At 40.9% G+C, this 26822-nt stretch overlaps 1 protein-coding gene across 16 annotated transcripts in view; it reads right to left on the bottom strand.

Annotated features, from left to right (window-relative positions):
* The window catches only part of Mia2 (MIA SH3 domain ER export factor 2), a 91118-nt gene extending 69351 nt beyond the window's left edge, over positions 1-21767 (bottom strand). For 15 of the 16 annotated variants that reach the window (XR_015621650.1, XR_015621651.1, XR_015621652.1 and 12 more), the window contains exons 1-4: positions 21101-21767; positions 16355-16488; positions 13722-13808; positions 8506-9742 (exon numbers count right to left, since the gene is read on the bottom strand). Coding sequence is in view for 11 of the 16 variants with exons in the window: in XM_087551910.1 (XP_087408036.1) it covers positions 8506-9742; positions 13722-13808; positions 16355-16488; positions 21101-21215 (1573 nt within the window). In the remaining 5 variants the exon portion in view is untranslated. 16 annotated transcript variants of the gene reach the window in all.
* Positions 21768-26822: the final 5055 nt, after the last annotated feature.

Raw genomic sequence — 26822 nt, 5'->3', positions numbered from 1 at the left:
CTGTACATGACGTCATAGAAATATAAAAATAGCAACTATGAAATCCATGCCCCCATGAGTTTGCACACACAGATGCTTCTTTTCTCTTTCAAGCCAAGTACAGCACGAGGCTGTGCTGAGAAATTAAGTTAAAAGCAACACTAAGCTGTGTGTTAGATCATCTTGGCTACCAATGCCTAAAGCAAAGAAAAACTCTCACAAGATTACTGCTTCCTTTGGTGATTTCAGGTGGTTTACACGCTACTTCGGCAAAATAACAATGTCAAAATCCCGGAAGCAATCTCAGGAAATTATGAAACTTATCGCTACTTTTTCCTCTCAGAAATTAATTAGATCTGTTCAAATAAAAATGTGTGTTATCAACCAAGCGTGGTGGTGCAGCACCTATAATCAAGCCCTCCTGGTGATAAAGCAGGAGACTGAGTTCAAGGTCAGCCCAGACTACACAACCAAGCCCTGCCTCAAAATTAAAAAAAAAAAAAAAAAAGATTCCAGCGATGTGTCTGTTGAGGGAAAGGCTCTAACTGCTAAGCAAGAAAGCCTGAATCGGTCCCTAGGACTCGCACAGTGGAAAGAAAATAATCAATTTTCATACATTATCTTCTGACCTCTTAATGTATGCTATAGCACAGCTGTCCCCATACATACACGAAAAGATAAACACAAAATAAATAAGCAAATGAAAAGATAAAATTTCAGCAGAAAGGGGTGCTGTGGCGAGTTTAAGGAGAAAGAGGGAGTAGAGGAAGGTTTGATCAAGGTATGTTGCACGCAAGTATAAAACTGTCAGTCTAAAGTAAAAATATCTGAAAGCTTATTGCCCTCGGGATGGAAAGAACACTGAATGCTCTTCCAGAGGAAGGTTCAATTCCCAGTATCCACAGGGCAGTTCACAGTGAATCCAATGTCCTCTCCTGGCCTCCTCAGGCACCAGGCATGTATGTAACAGACAGAGACGCAGGCAAAAGTACATATACATAAAAATAAATTAATTAATTTTTAAAAGCATGTTATCTAACTGATAACAATTTTTATAGCATTAGGGAAATATTTCATATCTCAATGAAATAGTGATGATACAAATTTGTGCAAAATATTCCTAAACTTTCTGTTTTTATAATACCTTTTTTTTTAAAGAGTTTCACTCTGTAACCTGGGGTAGCCTTGGATTCTGGATTCCCTTCCCTAACCTCTTAAGGGTTAGGATTACAGATACGCCACCACACCTAATTCACAAGTACATTCTTTAAACACCACAGCATGCCTGAACCTCAGAATAAAATCATATGAGCACATCTATTGATAACCTACATTTTTAAAAGAAAAATAGCAGAGTGTATTGAAAAGCAAAGACAAGGGTTGGGGATTTAGCTCAGTGGTAGAGCGCTTGCCTAGGAAGCGCAAGGCCCTGGGTTCGGTCCCCAGCTCCGAAAAAAAGAACCAAAAAAAAAAAAAAGAAAGAAAAAGAAAAGAAAAGCAAAGACAAAAAATAAGCAAATAAATAAATAAATAAATAAATAAATAAATAAATAAATAAATAAAACGAATTGGCTTGGATTTTTATAAAAATTCCAGTTCTTGCCAAATTAAGCTGAGAATTGTGCAGGAAACCTACATTTTAAAGGGATTATCTGACCAGGCAGACGACAGCTCAGTAGGCAAGACCACTGCCATCAAGCCCCATAACCTGAGTTCCATCCCTGAAACAAACATTCTGCGAGGAGAAAACCAGCTCCAGAAAATTTCCCACTGACTCCCACTCAAGCACCATGGCGCGCGCGCGCGGTTTTAAATTTCCGATTTCAAACACAGGTAGGTCAAAACTACTATGCTTATAATGGTGCACTGTATAATTATGTCAATGACAGGTCCAAAGAGTCATCGGTTTACTTCAAGACTATCAGTGACGGGGTTAGCCAATAAGATGACTCAGCAGTAACGACACTTGCTGCACAAGCCCGACAACCTGAGTTCAAACCCTCAGTGAGAAGAAAAAGGACTCCCAACATTTGTCCTTTGGCCTCTACATATGAACCATTGCACATTCACACACACACACACACACACACACACACACACACACACACACACACACACTTCATATTGCATGCACAGTAACAATGAATATATTTTAAAAAAAAATAAAAGAGCTTGAGAGATGGCTCAGTGGTTAAGAACATTTGTTACTTTTGCAAAGCACCCATATGACAGTTCACAACTATCTCAAACTCTAGTTCCAAAGGATCTGACTCCCTCTTCTGGCCTACTCTGGCACCAGGCACTCAAGCCATACACATATACACATATAGACACTCTCATACACATAAAAAATTTTTTTTAATCTTTTTAAAAAGAAAAGAAAATTAATACAATTTACAAACATAGTTTAAATGGATAATTTGATTCGATCAAATGAAAAAATTTTTTAATGTTTTAACATGTCCTATGCTGAAGAACTATATTTAAGAGAACTGTGCAATCTACTTATATACTTAAGACAAAGTCTTAAAAGTGTCAGTGTGCTCCTAAAACAAATAGTAAGGACTAAGGGACACGTGCCACTACTGCCAGATGTGAATTATTTTTTTGCCTTAATGATTCCTAATAAAATACTTTGACAATGTTGTTCATTTAGCATTGTTTAAAGGCAAGATTCTTTTAAAGTGGCTGGAGGGAAGACTTAGCTGTTAAGACCACTGACTATGCTGGCTATGGTGGTGCACACCTCTAATTCCAGCGCTCAGGAGGCAGAGTCAGGCTGATCTAGTGAGTCTGGGGCCAGCCTGGCCTACACAGTGAGTTCCAGAACAGGGTAGGCTCCATAGTGAGACCCTGTCTCAAAACAAACAGAACCAAAAAGAAAGGGAAAGGAAAGGAAGAGGAAGAGGAAAAAGGAAAGAAAAGGAAAGGAAGAGGAAGAGGAGGGGAAGGGAAGGGGGAGGGGAAGGGGAAGGGGAGGGTGGAGGGGAGGGGAGGGAGGGGAGGGGGGAGGGGAGGGGAGGGGGGAGGGGAAGGGGAGGGGAGGGAGGGGAGGGGAGGGGAAGGGGAGGGGAGGGGAGGGAAGGGAAGGGAAGGGAAGGGGAGGGAGGGGAGGGGAGGGGAAGGGGAGGGGAGGGGAGGGAAGGGAAGGGAAGGGAAGGGAAGGGAAGGGAAGGGAAGGGAAGGGAAGGGAAGGGAAGGGAAGGGAAGGGAAGGGCTAGCCACTCCTCCAGACATGAAGGTTCCAGCACCTACACGGAGGCTCCAAATCCAGAGATCAAAAGCCCTTCCTCTGGTCTCCATGGGCACTGCACGAATGTAGCACAGGGCTCAGACAGACATGCAGACAAAACACCCATATGCAAAAAAAAATAGATGTTTAAAATAAAATTAAAGAACCAAAGTCCCCAGAGACTCACCATGTTACAGGTAATTTAACAACACCCCTGGGCATCGAAGGTAAAAAGTAGAGATCAGGTCGCATTCCTGGTTTGTTTTGTGTGCTGCTGGAGCTCCCTTTGCTCATTTGTTTTTAACAGGGTCTTTCTATGTTGCCCAAGCTTGTCTTGGACTCAAGGGGGCCTTCTGCTTCAGCCTCTGGGGTTCCAGGACTACATACACACACTGCCACATAAGCTCACTGACACTGATACAAATCCAGGACTCAAATGCTGATATACAATAATGGTTAACAGTATTCAAAGGAATATATCCAATAATTGTACTAAAATTTATATGTGATTATAGGTGTTGTTTTTCAAAATACTGTTTTAAACTTAATTTGAAATGAGTATATGCTAAGAAGAAGGGTGAATCCATATGGTATTTTCACATTTATAGCTTGGGGATGTTATCTTCACATGACTTAAATCTAATCTTTAAGATTTGCATTAGATATGAACACGAATTTCTCTTCATTACTAACAGAATTTTAAGTCAAGCACAGCAATACCTTTTAATTATAGTTTACAAAATCATTTAAATAAGCTCTGTTGGAGGCCTTTTATAAAACAGAACTTCCCTAGTTTATCTGTATTACAAATTCCTATATATTAGTTTTTCTAAACTCAAGTCTTAGCTTTTCTTAGACCATGATTTGGGATCACAATTCCTTTTCTTATATACCCGTTCTAATTAGCACAGTTTTTATTTGTTCCTAAGTTAGTGAAGTCATCTGGAAAAAAAATAATTGGCTATAAAGCTATTTCTTTAACACTCAAGACATAGGGTCTAGGGTTTTATCTAAATCCTTATCCTTCTTTTAAGGTTTTGGATTTTAGCTTGCTTATTTGCTTCTTTGTTTTAATGCAGAGCAAATATTTTGAGCTAGAGCTAATGGGTCAAGGCTGTCAGCCCAACTACCTTGGAGTCAGGAGTTTGAGCACAGCATTTGGTGCCTGGGAAATTGAAGGCAACGTAAGACCCTGCCTCAAAGACAAGAACTAACAGGATAATCTCTACACTCCGGAGGCAGAGGCAACTGCAGCTCTGTGAGATCAAAGCTAGCCGGGTCTAATAGTGGGCCCAGGTCAGCCAGGAGTACAAGGTTAGACCCTGTCTCAACAAACAAACACATAAAAACATAATAAATAACACCAAATATTAAAGTAATAAATGGTGGGAGCTATAACTCAATGGTAAAGTGCAAGCCAAATGAGCCCGGGTTCAACTTTTATTTGTAGTTTTTGGGTTTTTTTTTTTTTTTCGGAGCTGGGGACCGAACCCAGGGCCTTGCGCTTGATAGGCAAGCGCTCTACCACTGAGCTAAATCCCCAACCCTGGGTTCAACTTTTAATCACACACCCTGCTTTGTTTATGAGTGGAATATCTACTTCCTGAAACTTAAAAGAATTTCTGAATATTTTCATCATCAGAGTTTGTCGAAACTGCTTATAATTTGTACTTGACTAGTTGTCTTGGGCTCATTCTTTCTCTCTCTCTCTCTCTCTCTCTCTCTCTCTCTCTCTCTCTCTCTCTCTCTTTGGATATTGTAAGATAAGGTCTCATACAGCCCAGGCTAGCCTTACATTTGTTTGACCCCACATATCTGTAGCTTAAGTTGGCCTTGAACTCCTGATACTCTTACCTCCAACTCCAATTGCCAAGGTTGCAGGGGCAACTGGGGGGGAGAGGGAGGAGACATCACTATGCCCAGTGTGTCAAGCTTTCTTCTTTAGAAAATTTACCAGAATTGCTTTTTGAAATGATAAATAAAATTTAAAACACTAATTTTTCAAGATTTTTTGAAATCAAAAAGGTAATCTGTGACAAATTTTTATATATAGATCTTTTGAACAGTAAATAATTGTATTGAAGATTAGGCATAATCTGTCAGGACTCTCATTTTACATGAATGCTTTCTTCTCTTGAAAGTATTTTTTTCATCTATATTTGACAGTTTTATGCAAATATATACATTATGAACCTATTTACCCTGTCTCAGTTTTTTGGTTTTTTTTTTTTTTCGTTTTTTTTTTTTCTTTTTGGAGGTGGGGACCGAACCCAGGGCCTTGCGCTTGCTAGGCAAGCGCTCTACCACTGAGCTAAATCCCCAACCCCCTCAGTTTTTTTTTTAAATCATGTATGTTTCTAGATTTGATGCAAATATGTTTCCTTCTGACTTCTCAGTATATTTGGCTAGTTCTGAAAAGTTTTCTGTCACTCTAGAAACAAGTTATCTCTGTATTATTGATCAATATTTTCTGAAGGTTTTAAAAAATCTTTTATTTTTATTTATGTATACGTATGTGTGTCTTCTTCTCTATAAGTACATGCAGGATCCCAAGAGTCCAAACGACTGCCGTATCACCTGAAATTGGAGTTCTAACTGAACTGCCCAGTGTGGGTGCTGTGAACTGAACTCAGGGCCCCAGAACAGCATCAAGCGCTCTTTTTCTTTCTTTCTTTTTTTTTTTTTTTTTTTTTTTTTGGAGCTGGGGACTGAACCCAGGGCCTTGCGCTTGCTAGGCAAGCACTCTACCACTGAGCCAAATCTCCAACCCGCATCAAGCACTCTTAACCACTGAGCCATCTCTCCAATCCTTTTCTGGTTTCTGATCTATCCATCACAAGCAACACAATATGGCTGAGAGCAGCACAATTCAGATCTTCACTTAACATACAACCCATGAGGTCAGGTATGGTGCAAGCCTTTAATCCAAGCACTTAGGAGCCTGGTCTACAAAGCAAGTCCAGGATAGCCAAGACTATTACACAAAAAAACCCAGAAGAAGAAGGGAGAGGAGGAGGGGAGGAGGGGGAAGAGGAGGAGGAAGAAGAAGAGGAGGAGAAAAAGAAGAAAGGAGAAACTAAAAAAAAAAATGTGAGAGGTTTTGTTGTTGTTCTGTGGTTGTTTGTTTGTTGAAACAGAGTTTTTGTGTGTAGTCCTGGCTATCCTGGAACTCACTATGTAGACCAGGCTGGCCTCCATCTCACAGAGATCCACCTGTCCCTGTCTCTGCCTCCAAGTGCAGGGATAAAGGTATGCAGCACCACAACTGGCTCAACTCATGTGGTTTTAATCACAGAAGTGGTTAATAGATGGGCATCTAAATAGAAGCGTTTATTCTTTTTTTTTTTAATTGTTTTAAGGATTTATTTTTATTTACATGAGTACACTGTAGCTGTCTTCAGACACACCAGAAGAGGACATCAGATCCCATTACAAATGGTTGTGAGCCACCATGTGGTTTCCGGGAATTGAACTCAGGACCTCTGGAAGAGCAGTCGGTGCTCTTAACCTCTGAACCACCTCTTCAGCCCTTTTTTTTTTTTTTTTAAGGGTTTTATTTTTATTTTCTCTCTCTATATTTTTTTTTATTTATGAGCACACTGTGGCTGTCTTCAGACACACCAGAAGAGGGCATCAGATCCCATTACAGGTGGTTGTGAGCCACCATGTGGTTGCTGGGAATTGAACTCAGGACCTCTGGAAGAGTAGTCAGTGCTCTTAACCCCTGAGCCATCTCTCCAGCCGCGTTTATTCTGATATTCCCCCACTGTGTGGTCCTCTGGTGCACTCTCAGAAATAAGAAAATTGAAAATCTTTTGTAATTTTGTGATTAAAAAATTTAGTATCTTGTTTTTATTTTATATATCTAAGTTTTTGTATGCTTGCATATATGTGTGCCACATACATGACTGGTGCCTACAGAGGCCAAATAAAGCATTGTATTCCCTGGAACTGGAGTTCTGGGTGACTGTGAGCCATCTTGTGGATTCTGGGAATTGACCTAGAGAATCAGCAAGTGTTCTTAACTCTTGAGCCGTCTTCCTAACCCTACATGAAGTTCTCTAGGGCCTAGTACATTTAGAGAACACCTTTGTCATAGTGCTTCTCAGGAAGACAAAACAAAATATAACTGCAGATAGAATAAAATATTGTTTAAGAATCAAAACTAGCGGGATTGGGGATTTGGCTCAGTGGTAGAGCGCTTGCCTTGCTAGGCCCTGGGTTCGTTCCCTGCTCCAAAAAAAAAAAAAAGAATCAAAACTAGCTGGGTGTGGTAAAGCTCCCTTTCACTCCCAGTGCTGAGACAAAGGCAGGCACATCTGTGAGATCAAGGTCAGCCTCATCTACATAATGAGACCTTGCCTCAAAATAAATCTAGACTATTGAATTATTGAGGTTGCCTTTAGCTTAGGTTTCAAAGAAAACAATGCATGTATGATTCTATCAGGAATGCCTAAAAACTGATCATCAGTAAGTGAAATCTTTATCTACCACAATGAAAAGTCAGCAGACATTGGATAAAATAAATTAATCAAAGTAATATGATATAAAGATTTTATTTACAAAAATAAGAGGAAAAAGCCCTAAATGGACTTCAAAAACAAAAGCAAAAAGAAAAAAAAAAAAAAAGAAAACAAACCTAAGACCAATGGGACAAAGGTGAGACTAAAGATAGAACAGAAATTGCTGTCACTTTAAAAGGCCTTGACCATATTTATACTTTTAATTCTATTTACATACTATGGTTCTCTGGTAATTAAAATATACTATAAATATCTTAAAATTTTAGCAGAACACCAAGACAGTGCTAATCATTCTTTTCCTTAGGTTTTATTTTATAAGTTCCAGAGTAAACCAAACTCTTGGTAAGAATAGCTCTTGTTGGCCATTGACTATTTTCAAAAACACGGATTTTTTTCTTTTTAGAGCGTGTATTTATTTGGGTGTGTGTGAGTGTGTGCAAATGGGAGCCTGAATTGCCATCTTAGGTTGTCCTCCTCTTTACTGAAGCAGGATTTCTCAGTGAACCTGGAGTTCCACAGTTCCAGCTTGGCTGTTAGCCAGCTTTGCCCTGTAATCCTCTCTGCCTCCTGGGTGCTGCGGTCACAAGCTACCACCATGCCTGCCCTGCTTGATATGTGTTTGGGGAGAATGCCAGTTCATCCTTATGTCTCCCCGCCAGATCCTGAATCCCCTGAGCCATCTCCCAGTGCCAGCATGAATTTTTTCATCTGACTTGTACTTAGAAAATAAATTATCTTAACAAATATGTCGATAAGTCTTTTCATACTAACCTGACAGACTGTATCTGCTCCTCGACATCATGGAATCTCTCATGCTACCGGTGGGAGAATTTTCAGTGAGAAGTTCTTCAGTTTTGTCACTTCCTACTATGTCATCTTCATCTAGCCTCTGTTTGGAAAATGGTAATTCTGTGTCCTCCGGGCGATTCTGGAAGCCCCAAGGATTATCAAAGAACTTCTTCAGATACTGCATAGAACCAGAATCATCTATCTTCTCCAAGGTGCTTTCCTTGCCTGTTTGGTCTTCTGTTTTCCTTTTTTGTTCCTTTTCAGGGTCGAAGTCATTTTTTGTAGGATGTTTGAGGTCATCTACCTCACCGTCTTCGTTTTCCCCGTTGTCTGAAATAATTTTGTCTTCATCGGCATTTGTAAAGCCTAGCATACCAAAACCAAAGTAAAACCAGCTCGGACTGAGAACGGAGCTATCATTGACAACTGTATCTTCCTTGACTGTTGATGTTTCTCTGCATGGAGCTGGAGCATCTTCATCCGGTGAGACAGGACTGGGAACATCTTGTAATGGCAGATGACTTTCTTCAGACAATGGCTCAAGTTCGGCACCCTCATTTCCAAAACCTAAATAACTTGTAAATCCACCACCAAACCAGCCAGAGGCTTTCGGATTGGGTGCACTCTCCGACCCAGATGCCAGGTCATACTGTTCCTCTGGCGCTGAACTGAATTCTGATGTCTCCGAATCAAACTGTGATTTTGGCTCTTGCTCAAGTTCCCCTTGGGGCTCGCCATCATGTAGTTTCTCCAGGTCACTCTCCTCTTCTAGTGTTAATTTTCTGCTCTGAAATGAGCTTTCTTGTGTGGGTTCTGTATCTGGTTCAAAAGTCTTCTCTTCAGCTTCTTCTGTCCCCAGGCCAAACCATCCTTGCCTTTCCGGCGTACTGAGGGATGGCAAGGCTTGGTCGGGGTCTGGAGTGTAATCCTGCTCCCCTGTGCCCTCGCTTGCAGTCCCTTCCCAGTCCTTCCACTTACTGGAAAACCTAAAATCCTCAGCAGCTTCTGATGCTGAAATTTGGTCTTCCGGCAAAGACCCTTCAGAAGCTTCATAAAAGTCGTGTTCTGGCTGAAAATCATCTTCATATATGTTATAGTGTTGGTCTTCATCTTTTTCATATGGGTACATATGTTCTTCACCATCATCATCACTGATAAACTCACTCTGTTCACTTCCAAATATGTAGCCTTCTCCAAGAAGGCACAGAAAGTCAGACTCCTAAAGACAAAAAAAAAAAAAAAAAAAAAATCATCAATGTCTCCCCCTGAATATTTTAAGAGGGAGGACTATATCCAGATGTGTTGTTTCACACCTATAATCCCAGCATGTTGGACACTGTGTAGGGAGGATTGTGAATTGAGACCAGCTCATCTGTATAGAAAGACTTTACGGGGTTGGGGATTTAGCTCAGTGGTAGAGCGCTTACCTAGGAAGCACAAGGCCCTGGGTTCGGTCCCCAGCTCCGAAAAAAAGAACTAAAAAAAAAAAAAAAAAAAAAAAAAAGACTTTACCTTGGACTGGAGAATGGCTCTGCAGTTAGGAGCACTTGCTGCTTTCCCAGAGGACCTGAGCTCACTTGCTGCCTAAAACGTCAGTCCCAGAGCATCCAACCCCCTTTTCTTTCCTCCCAAAGCAACTGTATACATGTGGCATACATGTTCACAGATACACACAATGATGTGTAAATAAAAGTAAGTGTTTTTTTTAAAAAAGACTTACGCGTTTATTTCAAAAGGTAAAGTAAAGGATGACTTTAATTTTCCCAGAAATATACAACTAACTAGCTTAACCCCAGAGCACAAAGTAAAATCGGGTCTCAGAATCTCAGATAAATGCACCACAACTCACCTCTAAGGGTTAATGATATAGACGTAAAATCCTTAGAGTATGCTTCATTTGTTATCAAATATTTGAGAGGCGTAGATTACTTAATTGCATATCCCACAGATCAGTTGGGATGAGAGAGCACACACAGCTTCACCTCCTGAGAGTACCCAGGCGAGTGGATGCATCTGTGCAGCGGTCTGAGAGCATGGGCTATGTACATTAAATGTCTTCCCCCAAAAGCATACATTGGAAGCTTAGGAGATGGACCGTTATGGTCAGTGATTAGGTCATGATGTCAGTGTGGATGGATACAAACTGTTACCATAGGAGTGGGTGTGTCATTCCAGACAGGATTCTTCATCAAGGGATAGGCTCACCTCTAGCTCTGTTAAGCCGATTCCCACTCTCTTTCTTTCTGTCACAGAGTCATATAACAAGAATGTCCTCACCAAATGTCAGCAGTTGAGGGTAAACTTCCTAGCTTTCGTGGTTTGAATAAGAATGGTCCCTGTAGACTCATATATTTGAATTGTCCATTAGGTAAAAGTGCCTATCAACTAACTGTAGAAACTCACATAGTAGAAGGACAAAATCAACCCCAGCAAGTTGACCTCTGACCTCAACACACACATATACACACACATCTGCATATACAGGTGCACATGCCTGAAATGTGTATTTGAGCTCATGTATATCATGATGTTCATGTGGAGATGAGTGGGTTCTCTCCTTCCACTTTCTCATGAGTTCCAGGGATCAAACTCAGGCTGTCACACTTTATGGCAAGCTCTGTCACTGATGGTGCCCTCTTGCTGGCTCCCAGTTTTTTAAAACTGCAAACTAATTATATCATTTCCCCAATCTATATACAGTAGTAGTTGGCACACAAAAAAGACACACTGTAACTGCATCTAATTTGGTGAGTTTAGAGAAATCCACTGCTGTTGCCATCACAACAGTCTAGGGCAGCAGTTCTCATCCTTTGGGTCACGACCCCTTTGTGGGCTGAACAAATCCTTTTATAGGGGTTAGGTATTAGATATCCTGCGTATCGGATATTTACATTATGATTCATCGCAGTAGCAAAATCACAGTTGTGAAGGAACAATGAGATAATTCTATGATTGGGAGTCATTACAACATGAGGAACTGTATTAAAAAGGTCACAGCGTTGGGAAGGTTAGAAGCAGTGATCTAGGAGGATACCTGAGAGGCACTAATGTTTTAAGCTGGGGCATAAAGGGTAAGAGGAAAGTGCTAGATGAAAGGGGTGTGGGGTGCTCTCCCAGAGAAAGAGCCCCTTCAAGTCCCTGGGCTAGTAAAGAATTGGCACATCTAAGGGCAGTCAGTCCAAAAGTCAGTCTGTCCCGGGGGTGGGGGTGTTATGAAGAAGAGTGACACAGACAGGAAGAGCAGCGAGAACAGGACCTGGGAGGCCAGGATGGATTGGGTCTAGGCTGTACGCTAGGTTCAATAAAAATTAACAGAAGAAGTGATCTGGCCTGATCTTCTGGGCTGGTTTTAATAAGATCATTGCAGTTCAAAGGATCAACATGCAATCAAGCAGCTAGAGAGCTACTCATCCCAGTCAAGAGAGGACCATGACTGGCTACTGACCCAGATCCATGAGTAAAGGCTGTGAAGGCCTGGGTCCAATCCCTACAAGGGTGGAGGGAGAGAATTGAGTCTACAAAGCTGTCCTCTGATCTGCACAGGCTCTCCATGGCAATGCACTCTTGCCCTCAAGGTGCACACTAATGCCCAGTGATGATAACATAAGATTGTGACGAAGAGAGATAGATGGTTATGCCTAGGATAAGGTCTACAAGAGTGAAACTACAGAGAAGAGGATGTGCTACAGATAAAGTGCACAAAAGTGACCAGAGCCAAGTACCCTGCAGCAAGTGGACAGCTAATCCCAGTGCCAACAACAGATAGCATGTGGGAGCAAACAGTTTCATTTCACCATGTCCTGACTCGTGGTAAACCTGGAATCCGAATTAAAGTGGCAAGCCAAATTCATATATTAAAATATCACTTTCTGACGCCTTTATTTTTTTTAAGATATATTTATTTAATGTACATGAGTACACTGTAGCTGTCTTCAGACACACCAGAAGAGGGCATCAAATCCCATTACAGATGTTTGTGAACCACCATGTGAGCTGAGATTTGAGCTCAGGACCTCTGGAAGAGCAGTCAGTGCTCTTAACCACTAAGCCATCTCTCCAGCCCTCTGATGCCTTTATATTCCCAAGCTCAACATGATTTGAAATTCGTTTAGAATTCCAAGGGCAGCAAGGCAGTGATGGTACATGCCTTTAATCCCAGTAGAGGCCAGTGGGATGCACATGTGTATGTACACATACACACACACATACACACATGCACACACAAAGTAAAAAGTAAAGTTAATTTAAAAAAAAAAAAGGAATTCCAACAACAAGTAGCTGGAGAGATGGTTCGGGGTTTAAGGGCAGCAGCTGTTCTTGCAGAGGACCTAGATTCAATTTTCAGTACTCACATGGCTACTCACAGCTGTCTATAACTCCAGCTCCAGGGGGAAGGACACACTCTGCTAGCCTCTGCAGGCTCCAGGCATGCATGTGGTGCACAGACATACGTGCAGACAGACACACTCATACACATAAAATCATAACATTAATTAATTAAAAAAACAATAGCCAACGTGTTTGTACAGATGTGAGTCCTGGGAAAGGTGGAAGGAGAAACAACCTTTGGTCCTGGCAGGACAATGGTATGAGTAGCTGTGGCTAACGGTAGCTGCTGCGTCTGCTCTGTGGCCTTCGTATGCTCTACTCTCCTTCTGCCTGTCAGAGGTTGTGCTGTGTCGTGTACACTCACGACTCCTGTTTTTCAGGTGATAAAGTGTAAACATCCCTACAGCCTCAGTCAGCAGATGAGTGGGGCTTTAAACTTATACTTTCTCCAAAATTCGCACTTTTAACCACTGTACTCTTTTTGCCTATTAATTGTTCAAAAAGGAAAGTCTTTAACGGTCGTTAATTCTGTCTTATCTAATTATATTCACATGCCCAAACAATGCCAAGGACAAGTTCTTAACAATTATCACTTGCATTCACTAAAGTGAGGTACACAACCAATGAACATTTATACCAAGGAAACCATGTTTTTTGTTTGTTTGTTTTGTTTTTTTGTTTTGTTTTTTTTGTTTTTTTGTTTGTTTGTTTGCCAAAATCCTTTTTTTTTTTCTTCTTTTTTTCCAGAGCTGGGGACCGAACCCAGGGCCTTGCGCTTGCTAGGCAAGTGCTCTACCACTGAGCTAAATCCCCAACCCCTTGCCAAGAACTTTTAAGCTCAATTAATTGCTGAGAATGAATTTACTCACTTTAGTTGGCATTTCGACTTCTTCAGATATGAACACCTCTTCAATCTCGACTGCATCTCTGGGAAAAAATCCAAAGTCTTTTCCTTTCTATCAAAACAAAGAACAAAGACTTTAAGGGGAAAGTGATTGAAGTAGGAATAGCTACTGGGTCTCATCTTGTCCTGGGACCTTGGCTTTTAGCTATATTAAATCACAAAACATTAACTGGCTATTAAATACCACCTAAAAATGATGAGTGGGGACTGGGCATATAATTAAGTGGTAGAGTGCTTGCTCAGGTCCTGGGTTCGAGCCCCAGTAACAAACAAAGCTACAACAGTGGGATGAACATGAGTGAAGCCCCCCTGTTTTGTTCCTTGACAGAATGACGTTAACTTAAGGGCGTGAAGAGCTGAACTGTAAAACGCCACGGTTGCAAACTTGAAAACTGTACTATATACTCCTGTTATTGTCGCTCCCTCTGTCTCCACTCTATTTCTTTTAAATATGTTTATGCATGTGTGTGCATGCATGCATGCGCATGCATGCAAGTGTATTTCAAGACAGGGTTTCTCTTTGTAGCCTTGGCTGTCCTGAAAAATCACTGTGTAGACCAGGCTGGCATCGAACCCACAGAGATCCACCTGCCTCTGCCTCCCAAGTGCTGGGATTAAAGGCATGCAGCACCACTGCGCAGCAAGACTTATATAATTTTATTTTATGTGTATGGGTGTTTTTTTCTGTAGTGCCTGTGGATACCTGAAGGGACTGTCAGATCACCTAGAACTGGAATTATGGACAGTTGTGAGTGCCATGTGGTTACTGGGAACCAGGTCTTCTGGAAGTGTAGCTCTTACCCACCGGATCATTGGTCTAGCCCATCCCCAACCCTCACCCCAGTTTTCTAGGACCTTCTTTGCCTAGGTTATGCAGATTTACACTTTAGGTCTAAGGTATCAGAAAGTAACAACTCAGGTGACAGTTCAGGAAGACAGAACTATAGCAAACTCAGTTATCAAGATGTCACTTTCAAGAAAGGGATTTAGACTTCCAGAGTGGCAGATGGATTTCTCAAGGTAGTTAAGGTCCATGTGTCACCAAGGAACGATGCAGTTCCTTTTGGCTTTTCTGGGCCATCGTGGTAACAGATGTCTTGACCCAGTTCAAATAATTCTAGGATGTTCCCCATGAGTGAAATCAGCATTCAACCGCTCAGAGCCCCTCTTATTCCTACAAAGTTCTTCAATGGTTATGAGCACAGACTAACCATCTCTACTTCTGCTTAGCCAAAACGCAGAGAAGCAATTAGATTAAGCATTTAAGGTACCAAAAGTTACATGACCTTTCCTAAGGTTTTATCCGTTAAACACTGTTTTATGTAGAATTATAATTTTCGTACTTAGTAAACAAAAAATCAAAATTGTTTTCTTTGCTTTTTATGACATATACTCGGTCATTTTCTTACACCTGTGTCAGATTTCTGTGATGCATTCAAGACAGAGACGGGTATTTTAAAACCATTCTAGGCAATAAGGAGAAATCAAATCTGGCGTGGCAAAGGTTCAGTTACATATCCCCTTGTGGGAAGAGGAAGGTTTCAAATACAGTCTGCACCGTCAGACGGGCAGTACCGCACACCACCAGCAACATCAACACTCAGGAGGACCGGGCATTCAGACTCATCCCCAGCTACAGACAACGGGAGTTTATGGATGACCTAAGCCACATGAAACTGTCTCAAAACTGAAGTTGTTCATTCAGACAGTGATCACAGAGGCTACATTACAGAAGAATCTGATGTACACACAGTATGGGAACTATGTGAAAGGCTATCCAGCTGGCCACATCTATTCAGATTGGAAGTAAACTCATCTATCATAGCTTGCCAACATTATAAATCATAATACACACCAGAGATATAAATCTTTTCAACTGAAAACATGAATTATTATTCCAACAGATAGTCTGGGCTTCTTTTACTTTGGGCAAATAAAAGGATCTCCCAGTTATTATTTTATTTTCCATGAAAAATTATATGCCTCTTTTCCCTACCATACCAACCTTTCTGCTGACCTGACCAGCACACCTCGGTCCTCTCTCTTTTCAGACAGACATGCTTTGGAATCTGACAGACTAACTTCCTAGTCTCTCTCGAACTTGGCCACTGACAGTACAGAGAAATGCTGTGGTTGCCATGAAATATGCCAGCACTCCTAACAACCTTCTTAATAAACATGACCTCTAAGCTGAAAATTATGTGTTATGTAAAAAATAATTGCAATGCACTCCTTTAGTCCTCCATCTCAGGCTATCTCAAGCTGTCTTCCTCAAAAACCTCTTCTCCAGGAATTTTAGAGCAATCACTAAGTGCGATTGTCTGTCTTTTGCACCCCGGATAGTCTGTAGCTTGCTATATAAATCAGGCTGGCTCTGTACTACCAGAGACCCACCACTTCTGCCTCTCAAGGGTTTGAATTAAAGGCATGCATGTGATCATTTTTTTTTTGTTTGCTCAAATATGATGAGGGTGTTAGTGTTTATACAGAGCTTTGGAGTTGTTAAATAAGAGTTCCTTTCCATACTGACAGCGGGCATTCTTGTCTGAGTTGGACATTTATTCTGCATTTAGTTCTTAAAACTAAATAAATACTTACGCTTCCTGCCCACAGATCTTCTCTGTCTCCTCCGAGTTTCACATAAACAGATATCTCTTCTCCCGTAGTGAAGTTCAGGTACCGACAGTCAGGTCCTGTGTGATCTCTCAGGGCTAAGACTCTGGTGATCAAAGCTATACAGACACATAAAGAAGAGCTCACACTTTAAAATGTCATTGCTGGGGTTGGGGATTTAGCTCAGTGGTAGAGTGCTTGCCTAGCAAGCGCAAGACCCTGGGTTCGGTCCCCAGCTCCGAAGAAAAGAAAAAGGAAAAAAAATAAATAAAATGTCATTGTTTCTCATTTACTTATGTATAGACAAAGTCTTGCTGTGTATCCCAGACTGGCCCCAAACTTAAAATCTCCCTGCTTCAGCTTCTCCTGCTGCTGCGCCGAGATTATAGATATATACACCACCATAACATTGGACTTCTCCATCTATTTTGCCTTTCTTCAATCCATCCTTTAAATTCTGAAATGAGAGGTAGGGCTGATGGCTCACATTTGCAGTCACAGCACTCATTAAGCTGAGAACGATCCCAAGAGTTTGATACATTTCTGTAACAATAACGATGATGATCATAGTTGAAATCCTAGCTTACTAATATTGGTTAAGTTCTCAAAAACTAAAACAGACTTTCCACTGTATACAAATTCAAGCCCAGATTTTTTGGCATAGTATTGAAGATTATTATTCATAACCTGATCCCAGTTACCTATTTTACCTATTTTTTAAACTTAAATTGTGTGTGTGTGTGTGTGTGTGTGTGTGTGTGTGTTGCACATGTCCGAATACAACTTTTGGGAGTCAGTTCTCTCCTTCTGTCCTGTGAATCTTGGTTATCAAACTCAGGTTTTCAGGCAGCAAAAGCCTTTACCCTCTGACTCATCGCACAGGCTCTCCCTTATTTCATTTTACATTTTAAAGATGTTTTTTATTAAATTTTTACTTTATCTTATGTGTTTGAGTGTTTTGCTTACATGTATGTATGTGCACTGTATGTAAGCCGGGTGCCGGTGAAGTCCAGAGAGGGTGGTTGTCAGCTGCCACGTGGGTACTGGGAACTGAACCTGGATCCTCTGGAGAAGCAGTGAGCATGCTTAACTTCAGATTGCCCTCTGAAGTCCCTGCCCTTCCCTATTTTAAGCAATCACTCCTTCACACAGATTCAAGGCTCGCACACATTCCAGCTTGCAAATCTGCTGTTCTTGGAATAAAGCACGACTGTTCTCAGGTGTGTAGGAAACGCTGGCTTTCTTTCTGGTACCTTTACACTTCCAAATTATATTTTCATTCTGTTGAGTCCTCAGTGCACATCTATAGGGTAAATCACGCCATTTCTTTGTAACGATTGAGCCTTTAGCTAAGGTTTAGGGGGCTGATCATATAGCTCTGGGTGCCTAGCTCTGCCCTGAGATTTGTTTTCCTGAAACATTGCGGTCCTCCTAAGCTTCTATTTCTATTCTCCCCTCAGTCCAGAAAAAACCCACCTCTCTTCAAGCTTAACTCATATGCTGTTCTGTCTGAGTCTGAACCCAGCATCACCTGTCATTATTACAGTTTCATCACACTTGTTCCTCCATGATTTGTTTTGTCATTATTAAATAAGATGAAGATTCCTACAGAGAAGGAAATCACTTACATTTCATTTTATTGCTTTTAAAATGCATTGTATTAAAACACATACCTCCAGAGACATAGTAGGCCCTCAATAACTGAGTAAATCATGTATGACTGATTCATCCCTTCAATGCCTGAAGTAACATGCAATCACATAATTATTGTGGTACTAATGTGTAAAATTTTAAAACATACTGGTTAAATCCTTCAATAACAGTCAAAATTGCATTATAAGTTAATACAAAGTGGGAAAGAATAGTCCCTGCAAAGTACCATAACTTCTCTACATATTGAATGACTTTTTCAAAAGGTTAAGAGAAAAGGATTACGCGTAAAAATATCACTTGTGAAATCTTTACATTTCAGCTACTCATATTTCGCATTTTGAAACGCTGTCTTCTGGACATGATTGTTGCACTCACAAATTCAAGCAACTGTGGTTGCCTACCAAAGACTTCCGCAAGATCAAGCCATTGACATTCCAGAACAGATTGGGGAGGGGCTCACAAGTCCCCACAGCTATCGAAGGAGCAACTGAGTCCATCGCTCCCAACAGAGAATCATTTTCTCCACACCCACACGGTTCTTCAAAACTATCTGAAACTCCAACTCCAAGAGGGCTCCAATGTCTTCTTATGGCATCTGCCACCATCAGGCACGCATGTGGCATGCAGACATACATGCAGACAAAATACTCACAGACAACAGCACTTGGGAGGCAGAAGCAGGCAGAGCTCTGAGTTCATGGCCAGCCAGGTTTACAGAGTGAGTTCAAGGACAACCAGGGCTGCACGAAGAAACTCTGAGGGCAAAAACACTCACATATAAAATAAATAAATTTTCAAAAAGAACGTTATTTTAAAAAAATATTTAAAAATATATGAATTAGGAGAGAAGATGCTGCAGCACCTGTGGGTTGGAAGTGGGATATGGATAGACATGATCAGAACACATTGTTTAAAGGTATAGGGGCTGGGGATTTAGCTCAGTGGTAGAGCGCTTACCTAGGAAGCGCAAGGCCCTGGGTTCGGTCCCCAGCTCCGAAAAAAAGAACCAAAAAAACAAAAAAAACAAAAAAAAACAAAAACTAAAGGTATGAAGTTGCCAAAGAATGAATTAAAAATACTATGAAAATATGAAAAGCAGTTAATTGAGGAAAAATTAAAGGATTTTTACTATAAAATACCATGTTGTTGGCAGAGCATGCTGGTGCAACCCTTTAATCCCAGAACTTGGGAGGCAGGGGCGGGCAGATGTCTATGAGATTAAGGCCAGCCTGGTCTACATAAGGAGATTCAGGACAGCCCAGGCTATGTAGAGAAACAGTTTACAAAGAAAGAGAGGAAGAAAGAAAAAATGAAAGAAAGAAAAGAAAAGAAAAAACAAAAGAGAGAAAAATTAGTAAACTTAAATGTTTTAAATTGCTTCTACAAAAGGTTACAAAAATTTTTACTTATAAAAATATTACTAGGGCTGGAGAGATCACTCAGCATATGGAAACAGTGGCTGCTCTTCTAGAGGACCTGTGTTCAATTCCTAGCACCCACATTGTGGCTCATGGTCATCTGTGGCTCCAGTTTGTGGATTCAGAACTCTCCCTGGCCTCTGGGGCACCACGCACACACAATGCCTTTACATGCATGGAGGCAAACACTAATACGCATAAAATAGAGATAAACAAATCATTAAATATGCATATATGTCTTAGACATTTTTGTGTTTCATATAATAATATATTGTGTTTTAATTTACATTCTACAACATTATAAATAGTTTTCATGTTGGAAAGATAGGACTTTCAAGGAAACTCTAAGGATACAATATTTCTTTTTTCCCTGTTGTTATTGTTTTGAGACAAAGAACTCATTATGTAGACCAAGCTGGCTTGGAACTAGAGCTCTGTCTACTTCTGCCTCCTGGTACCATTATACCTGGCAGAATAAAATTAGTCTACAGTCATATGGATACCAAATAATTAAGTTCTTGGGGCTGGGGAGATGACAGAGTGGGTAAGAGCACTTAATGCTCTCTCAGCAGTAGACCCAGGTTCAGTTCTCAACACCATGTGGAAGCTCAGAACTGTTTGTAATTCACGTTCCAGGGAATCCAATGCCCTGTCCTGGATTCTGTGAGCACTAGGCACATAAGTGTTTACGAATGTTCATACATACATAAATGCATGCAGGCAAAATACCCTTATATATAAAATAAATATAAATACGTCTTTAAAGTGAATTCTTAAACAACAAACTAGAAATTAACTTCTTTTCATAGAGACTTAAGAAAGTTTAATATTAAATGTTATACATCATACACACACAAACATATTGGAATGCTTATTTTAGCATTTCTTTCTTTCTTTTTTTTTTTTTTTTTTTTGGTTCTTTTTTTTGGAGCTGGGGACCGAACCCAGGGCCTTGCGCTTCCTAGGTAAGCGCTCTACCACTGAGCTAAATCCCCAGCCCCTATTTTAGCATTTCTTACACAATAAATTGACACAAATGATTAGCATTTGATAAAATTTGGAAACGGCTTTCAAATATGACAGTTTAAAATAAAAACATTTTGGGAGAAGCTCACGAGAATCGGAAAGTTCTGGTTGTGGAACAGAAACTGAACCATAGAGGGTTCATCAACAGTGAGTTAACAGACTGCCTGAGAGCCTTCTAAACAACTCGGTTACCTTTAAAAAAATCCAAGACAGTAAAAGGCTGATTATTTAATTTTTGGCACATGAATTAATACCATCTCTGACATATTTCTTTTTTTTTTTTTTCTCTTTTTCTTTTTTTTTCGGAGCTGGGGACCGAACCCAGGGCCTTGCGCTCGCTAGGCAAGCACTCTACCACTGAGCTAAATCCCCAACCTCTCTGACATATTTCTATCAGACTTCTTTTTGCCTTTAACTTTATACTTATGTTAGATTATAAGTATTAAACATATTAACCGTGTTAAATTTATAATTTGCTGCCACAAAATGCCTTGCTTCTAGAATTCGCCTTTTCCCATCAAGCTTTGCTTTATAGTTCAAATATTTCTCAATACTTTTCATCACACAAGTCCACGGTAGGATTTAATGTGATTTTAGAACTCAGCGTGAGAGGGAAGAAGAAAAGCGAACTTACTTTCACATTCCAAGTCACCACACTTTTTAAGGTGTGCCAGCAACTTTGTACCCTCCAGACACTTTGCCAGAGAAATAACCAAAAGAAGGATTCTTTGAACACTGACTTCCGCCATGCTTAAACAAGCCACCAAGGATCCTGCACCAGCGTTAGAATGCACCAGGCATGCCAGAGAGAGTTGATGCTTTAGAGTTGATGCTTCCTTCCGTAGCGAGGAAAAAGCTGAGTGTTCTTCAATCCCTTTGTAGCTACATTTTCCTCACGGTGCGCTGGCTCAGCTTCAGGAACTAACACTCTCTGGTCTCAGTCTGCAGAGTCAGTTAGCCAGATGATACCGAAGGGCTTAATAATTAACGGGGATTTTCAGCTGGACCAATGTTGTATAAAGTAGCCCGTGTGAAACCGACTCACTTAAAGGCACCTTGCGCTCAGTAGGACAGTTCTTAAGCCGCCACAAAAAAGTACTAAATCTCTGACACAGTCTTCAGACAGAAGAGTCAACGAGTACAAACCAAATATTTACTGCATGCAGATTCTAACGTCAAAAGAGAAGGTATGGAGTCAAAAAACAGTTAATAAATACCTTTACCATGAAGCCCGATGACTCGAGTTTAATATTACCTAGGACCGGGGTTGGGGATTTGGCTCAGTGGCAGAGTGCTTGCCTAGGAAGCGCAAGGCCCTGGGTTCGGTCCCCAGCTCCGAAAAAAAAAGAACAAAAAAAAAAAAAAATTACCTAGGACCCACTTGGGAAAAAGTGGTAAAATGCCAAACCAGAAGGGGTAGTCTGACCTACACTCATTAACACAAACACACACACACACACACACACACACACACACACACACACACACACGGAGAGAGAGACAGACAGACAGACAGGGTATGTGTGTAAATAAATAATTAAATAAATGTAATTTTAAAAGTTAAATGCATAATCCAAAATGAATTTACTGTTTTTCTTTTAAAAAAAACTTCAAATATATAAATTAAACTAGAAACACTTACCATACATATGACATTAAAAAGAAGATACGTAGTTATACAAAAAGCATCATTAATTTATGTTAAAAGCATGGTTTTGAAATAATATGAGGTTGGGGATTTAGTTCAGTGGTAGAGTGCTTGCCCAGCAAGCGCAAGGCCCTGGGTTCGGTCCCCAGCTCCAAAAAAAAAAAAAAAAAAAAAAAAAAAAAAACTCCTCACTATGACCCACACAGTATCTGAAGCGCCTAGATAATGAGAATAGGTACTTGGAGTGGTCTCAACTTCATCCCAGCTCTCCAGGACAGGTGACGTTATCACCCTGATATTTGCATACGAGCCACCGTACAGACAGACTAAGCTGCCCAATGTCATGGAGTGAGTGAGGAATAAATCTAAATGTAGGTTCTGTGGTAAATCAACACACAAGCTACTGTGTGTTTTCAAGTCATCCGATGTGGAAAATTATTCCACACGTTTCAAATTACACGTGTATTTCTAAAAGGGGAGCGAAAGCGAGATGAGAGAGTTCTGAAAATGTTTCCTCAAAGAGTAGAAATTCGATCTCAGGACGTATTCTCCTTTAGAGATTTCCGTAGTAAAAGCCAGGAAACATCTGCCATTTAAAAATCAGCTATGAAAATGATTTTGTCATTTGAATGTTGCTGTTGCTTTAAAAGGATCAAAGTCCTATGTTGGGAAATTTTGTTTAAGGAACCAGATCTGAAAGTCCTTGGGTCCTAATGCAGCACATTCCACTCCAGAGCCAGACAGAAATAAAACAAACAGCCATTGCACCTATACCGTATGTCTGTAACTAAAGGAGCTTTGCTTTCAAACTCCTAACAGAGCAGAAGTGCACTGCCCGCTGGATTGTCTATCGGTGGGAAGTCTGCTCTCTCCCAGGTAGGGATTGTACATTCCTAAAAGAATCCAATAGAACGTGCACTTGAAGTCAGGTGGCTTGTGACAGAGCATTCCACAGTTGTACACACACACACACACACACACACAGAGAGACAGAGACAGAGACACAGAGAGAGACAGAGACAGACAGAGACAGAGAGAGACACACACGCACATACACACACACACAGTGTAGATCAGTTTCTCGAATACCTTCATGAGTCTGCAATATTATTGAAGATGAAATTTAAATATAAACCAGCTCCTGGGGGCCAGGTAAAACACAGGACTTTAATCTTGGCACACCAAGGAGACAGGATTTCTGTGAATTCCAGGTCAACCTGGTCTGCACAGAGAGCTTCAGATCACCAGAGAGTAACCAATTGTCAGAGGGGGGGCGGGGAGGGAGATCTTCAAGAAGTTATTTGCACAATTTATTTTATAGAAGTCAATATTAGAAGTTAAAGAAATGGCTCATCTGTGAAGAGCATGTACTGCTCTTACAGAGGACGCAGGTTGAGTTCCCAGTATCCAGAGGGATCCATCACCTATGGCCTCTGAGGACACCTGCCCCTCATGTGAACACATCTACACATAGTTACAAATAACACAAATAAGCCAGCAGTGGTGGCACATGTCTTTAATTCCGGCACTCAGGAGGCATAGATAGGCAGATCTCTGTGAATCTGAGACCAGCCTGGTCTACAAATCAAGTACCAGGACAGCCAGGGCTACACAGAAAAACCATGTCTCAAAAACAAACAAACAAACAAACATAAATAAATAAATAAATATAATAAAAATAAAATCTTGGGTTGGGGATTTAGCTCAGTGGTAGAGCGCTTGCCTAGGAAGCGCAAGGCCCTGGGTTCGGTCCCCAGTTCCGAAAAATAGAAAGAAAAAAATAAATAAAATCTTAAAAATCAAACCCAATAATAAATTGGGATCACTTAAGCGATTTTAAATATCATTGTTATTTATATTCAATTCTAAAGACTTCATTAGCGAGATCCAGAATTAATGATGTTCTAAATTAGCAATGAATCGGTGAGTGAGATGCCTCACTCAGCGAATGAGGTGCTTGTGCTGCAAACCCGATGGCCTATGTTTATAAAGGTGAAAGAAAAGAACTGACTCCATAAAGTCTGACCTCCACACATGTGCCATGACACGTGTGCATATCATGAAAGCATGTGTGGGCTGGAGAAATGGCTCAGTGGTGAAGAGTACTGGCTGATCTTCCAGAGGTCCTGAGTTCAAATCCCAGCAACCACATGGTGGCTCACAACCATCTGTAATGAGAACCGATGCCCTCTTCTGGTGTCTGAAGACAGCTACAGTGTACTCACATATATAAAATAAATAAATCTTAAAAAAAAGAAAGAAAGAAAGAAAGGAAGGAAGGAAGGAAGGAAGCCTGGCAGTGGTGATGCAACCTTTAATCCCAGTAGAGGCAAGCGGATCTGAGTTTGAGGCCAGCCTGATATATAGAGAGGGAGAGGATGGCTAGGGTCATGCACACAAAGAGATCCTGTCTTGGGGAAAAAATAACATAAGTAAGAGCCCAGCAAATTTTAAATTTGTCTTTGAACGCCATAGAAATGATATAAGCAGAGAAAACATTCAGAGAGGGATGGGTCTTCTAACCACGTGTACCCACTCTTGTCTCTCACTGCACTTGGTGATCTCAGCTTCTGCTGAGATTGTGATTTAAAGAAACCAGAAATTGTAGAATAATGTTGATTAATGATCTCCAGCAGAGCCAAGTGAAGAGGCAGAACACGGAGAGGACAAGAGGATTTAATTTAAGAAACTACTATAAATAACAGCTATATCAACTTAGTCAGATATGGCCTAACTGTTGATGTAGTATGTAGTTTAAATGTATCTATATTCACTTACAAAGCCAACACTGAGGAAGATGTCATGGTAACAAAATGCAGTCTTTGGAAGGAGGAGAACCTGCTGTCCAAAGCTAAAGGCTGAATCATCAAAGACACACATCATAGCCTACAGATAAAATTACAGAACAGCCTTCCATAAGAACATACAAGCATACTCCTAAGGGTTTGGTTTTCACTGGGTGGTTATATTATTGCCAGTTCTATACAGCATTGCCTCCTTTGTTAATATCTCAACGTTCCTAAAGTAAAAATGTATTTCCTTAAGCTATCCACCAGTCACTCTGGCAACTTATAAAGTAAGTTCAGTCAGGAGCTCCTCAGAGTTAGCAGAACTCAATAAAACAGTAGGGTTTTTACCAAGGTCCAGGCATGTGAACAGAGCTTCTGTATAAAGTCCCCATCGTGGGCCGGTACATAGTAAGAGAAAAGGCCTAGGAATGACTTAGAGATAAGCTGGTGTGGGAGACGCCACGGAGGCGGAGGCAAAGGCTCTGGTCTCCTTTCCTCCAGGTCAGATGCCCAGCTTCCTCGAGTCCTGTCAGCTGACAGTCTCCAGCAGGGTGCTAAGTCAAAGTCTGCCTGGCCTACAGGGAGTCACCTTAGCCAAGATTATCACCTCCCCCCAGGTATTCTAGAGCATCGAGGGATAAACAGGGTAGTAAAGGACGGGAGTCATTTTTCATCCAGTGCTTCCTGTTGACTAAGCCATTGCAGTTTGACGTCTGTTTTCCTGCTGTCTTCCCCTTCCTTTTGAGGAAGTGAATCCCTTGAGTTCCAGACTCCATCAGATGGTGATCTGTTTCTAGAAGACACAACCTTAGAACCCATGAGTCAGAGACAGAAAAAAGACAACAGTAAACATATACATTTTAGTCTGTCCTTTGTGTTAGTCACTCCATGCCTTCCTTGAGTGTTTACAGTGCTCCAGTCCGCAGTATAATTCTACTCACCTTTTTATGTGCCATTTCCATCAATAGGAGTTCTACCAGGAAACAAATGGACAGGCAGACCTAAGGGCTGATAGGAGGCGATGATTCTGAAGGGACAGTTCACAAAGGTATAGAGTGGATTAAAGGGAAGCAACAGGCATTTAACATCCTCAAGATGGAATTGTGGCTTGATGGGGAGAGCTACGGAGAGGCCTGCCCGGCAGGAACTTGAAGCCTTCAGTGACGTTCAATCATTAGTTCCTCATTCTTCTGTCCCCACTGACCCAAACTGGCAGAGGACAGCAAAGAAAGGAAGCCTTTGAAGCAGCTGTGAAAGTCTGCATACTGGAGGTATAAACACAATGACAATTGAAGAGTGGATTAAAAGGAACATTAGAAAACATAAATACTGGGGTTGGGGATTTAGCTCAGTGGTAGAGCGCTTGCCTAGGAAGCGCAAGGCCCTGGGTTCGGTCCCCGGCTCCGGAAAAAAAAGAACCAAAAAAAAAAAGAAAACATAAATACATAGTAAAGTATTGTCTAGACCTGACACAGACTTGAATTATGGCTAGTTTTTTGTTTTTTGTTTTTTTTTTTTTTGGTGTGCGTGCCTGCGTGCATGTGTGTATGCATGTAGAGGTCAGGACAACTTCCAGAAGTCTGTTCTCTCCTTGCACCATGACTTTCTGGGATCAAATCCAGGTGTTAGTTTTGTGTGGCAAGTACCTTTACCCCACTGAATCATTTAATTGATCCATTACTCATCTTTAACAGTGCCTCTCTCCCTACTTCTAGCTTGTAGACTAGGCCATGTACTATAAAATATACCCGTCTACCTCAAAAGTCTCTAAAAGTCAAAAAACGCACTTTGTTCTTGGACCTGAAGGGAAAAGGCAGACCTGAGGAGTCTGTGTCCCTTCGGAACTTCATTATGACTGTGACCCATCTCGTCTCTTCTAAAGGAGTAATCTGCTTTTCAAAAAAAGATTTATTTATCTG

Source organism: Rattus norvegicus, chromosome 6, assembly GCF_021556685.1.
Source record: "Rattus norvegicus strain SHRSP/BbbUtx chromosome 6, alternate assembly SHRSP_T2T, whole genome shotgun sequence".
NCBI classification, from domain to species: domain Eukaryota; kingdom Metazoa; phylum Chordata; class Mammalia; order Rodentia; family Muridae; genus Rattus; species Rattus norvegicus.
The sequence above is the reverse complement of the archived record's forward strand: the minus strand, read 5'-3'. Positions and strand labels throughout refer to the sequence as shown.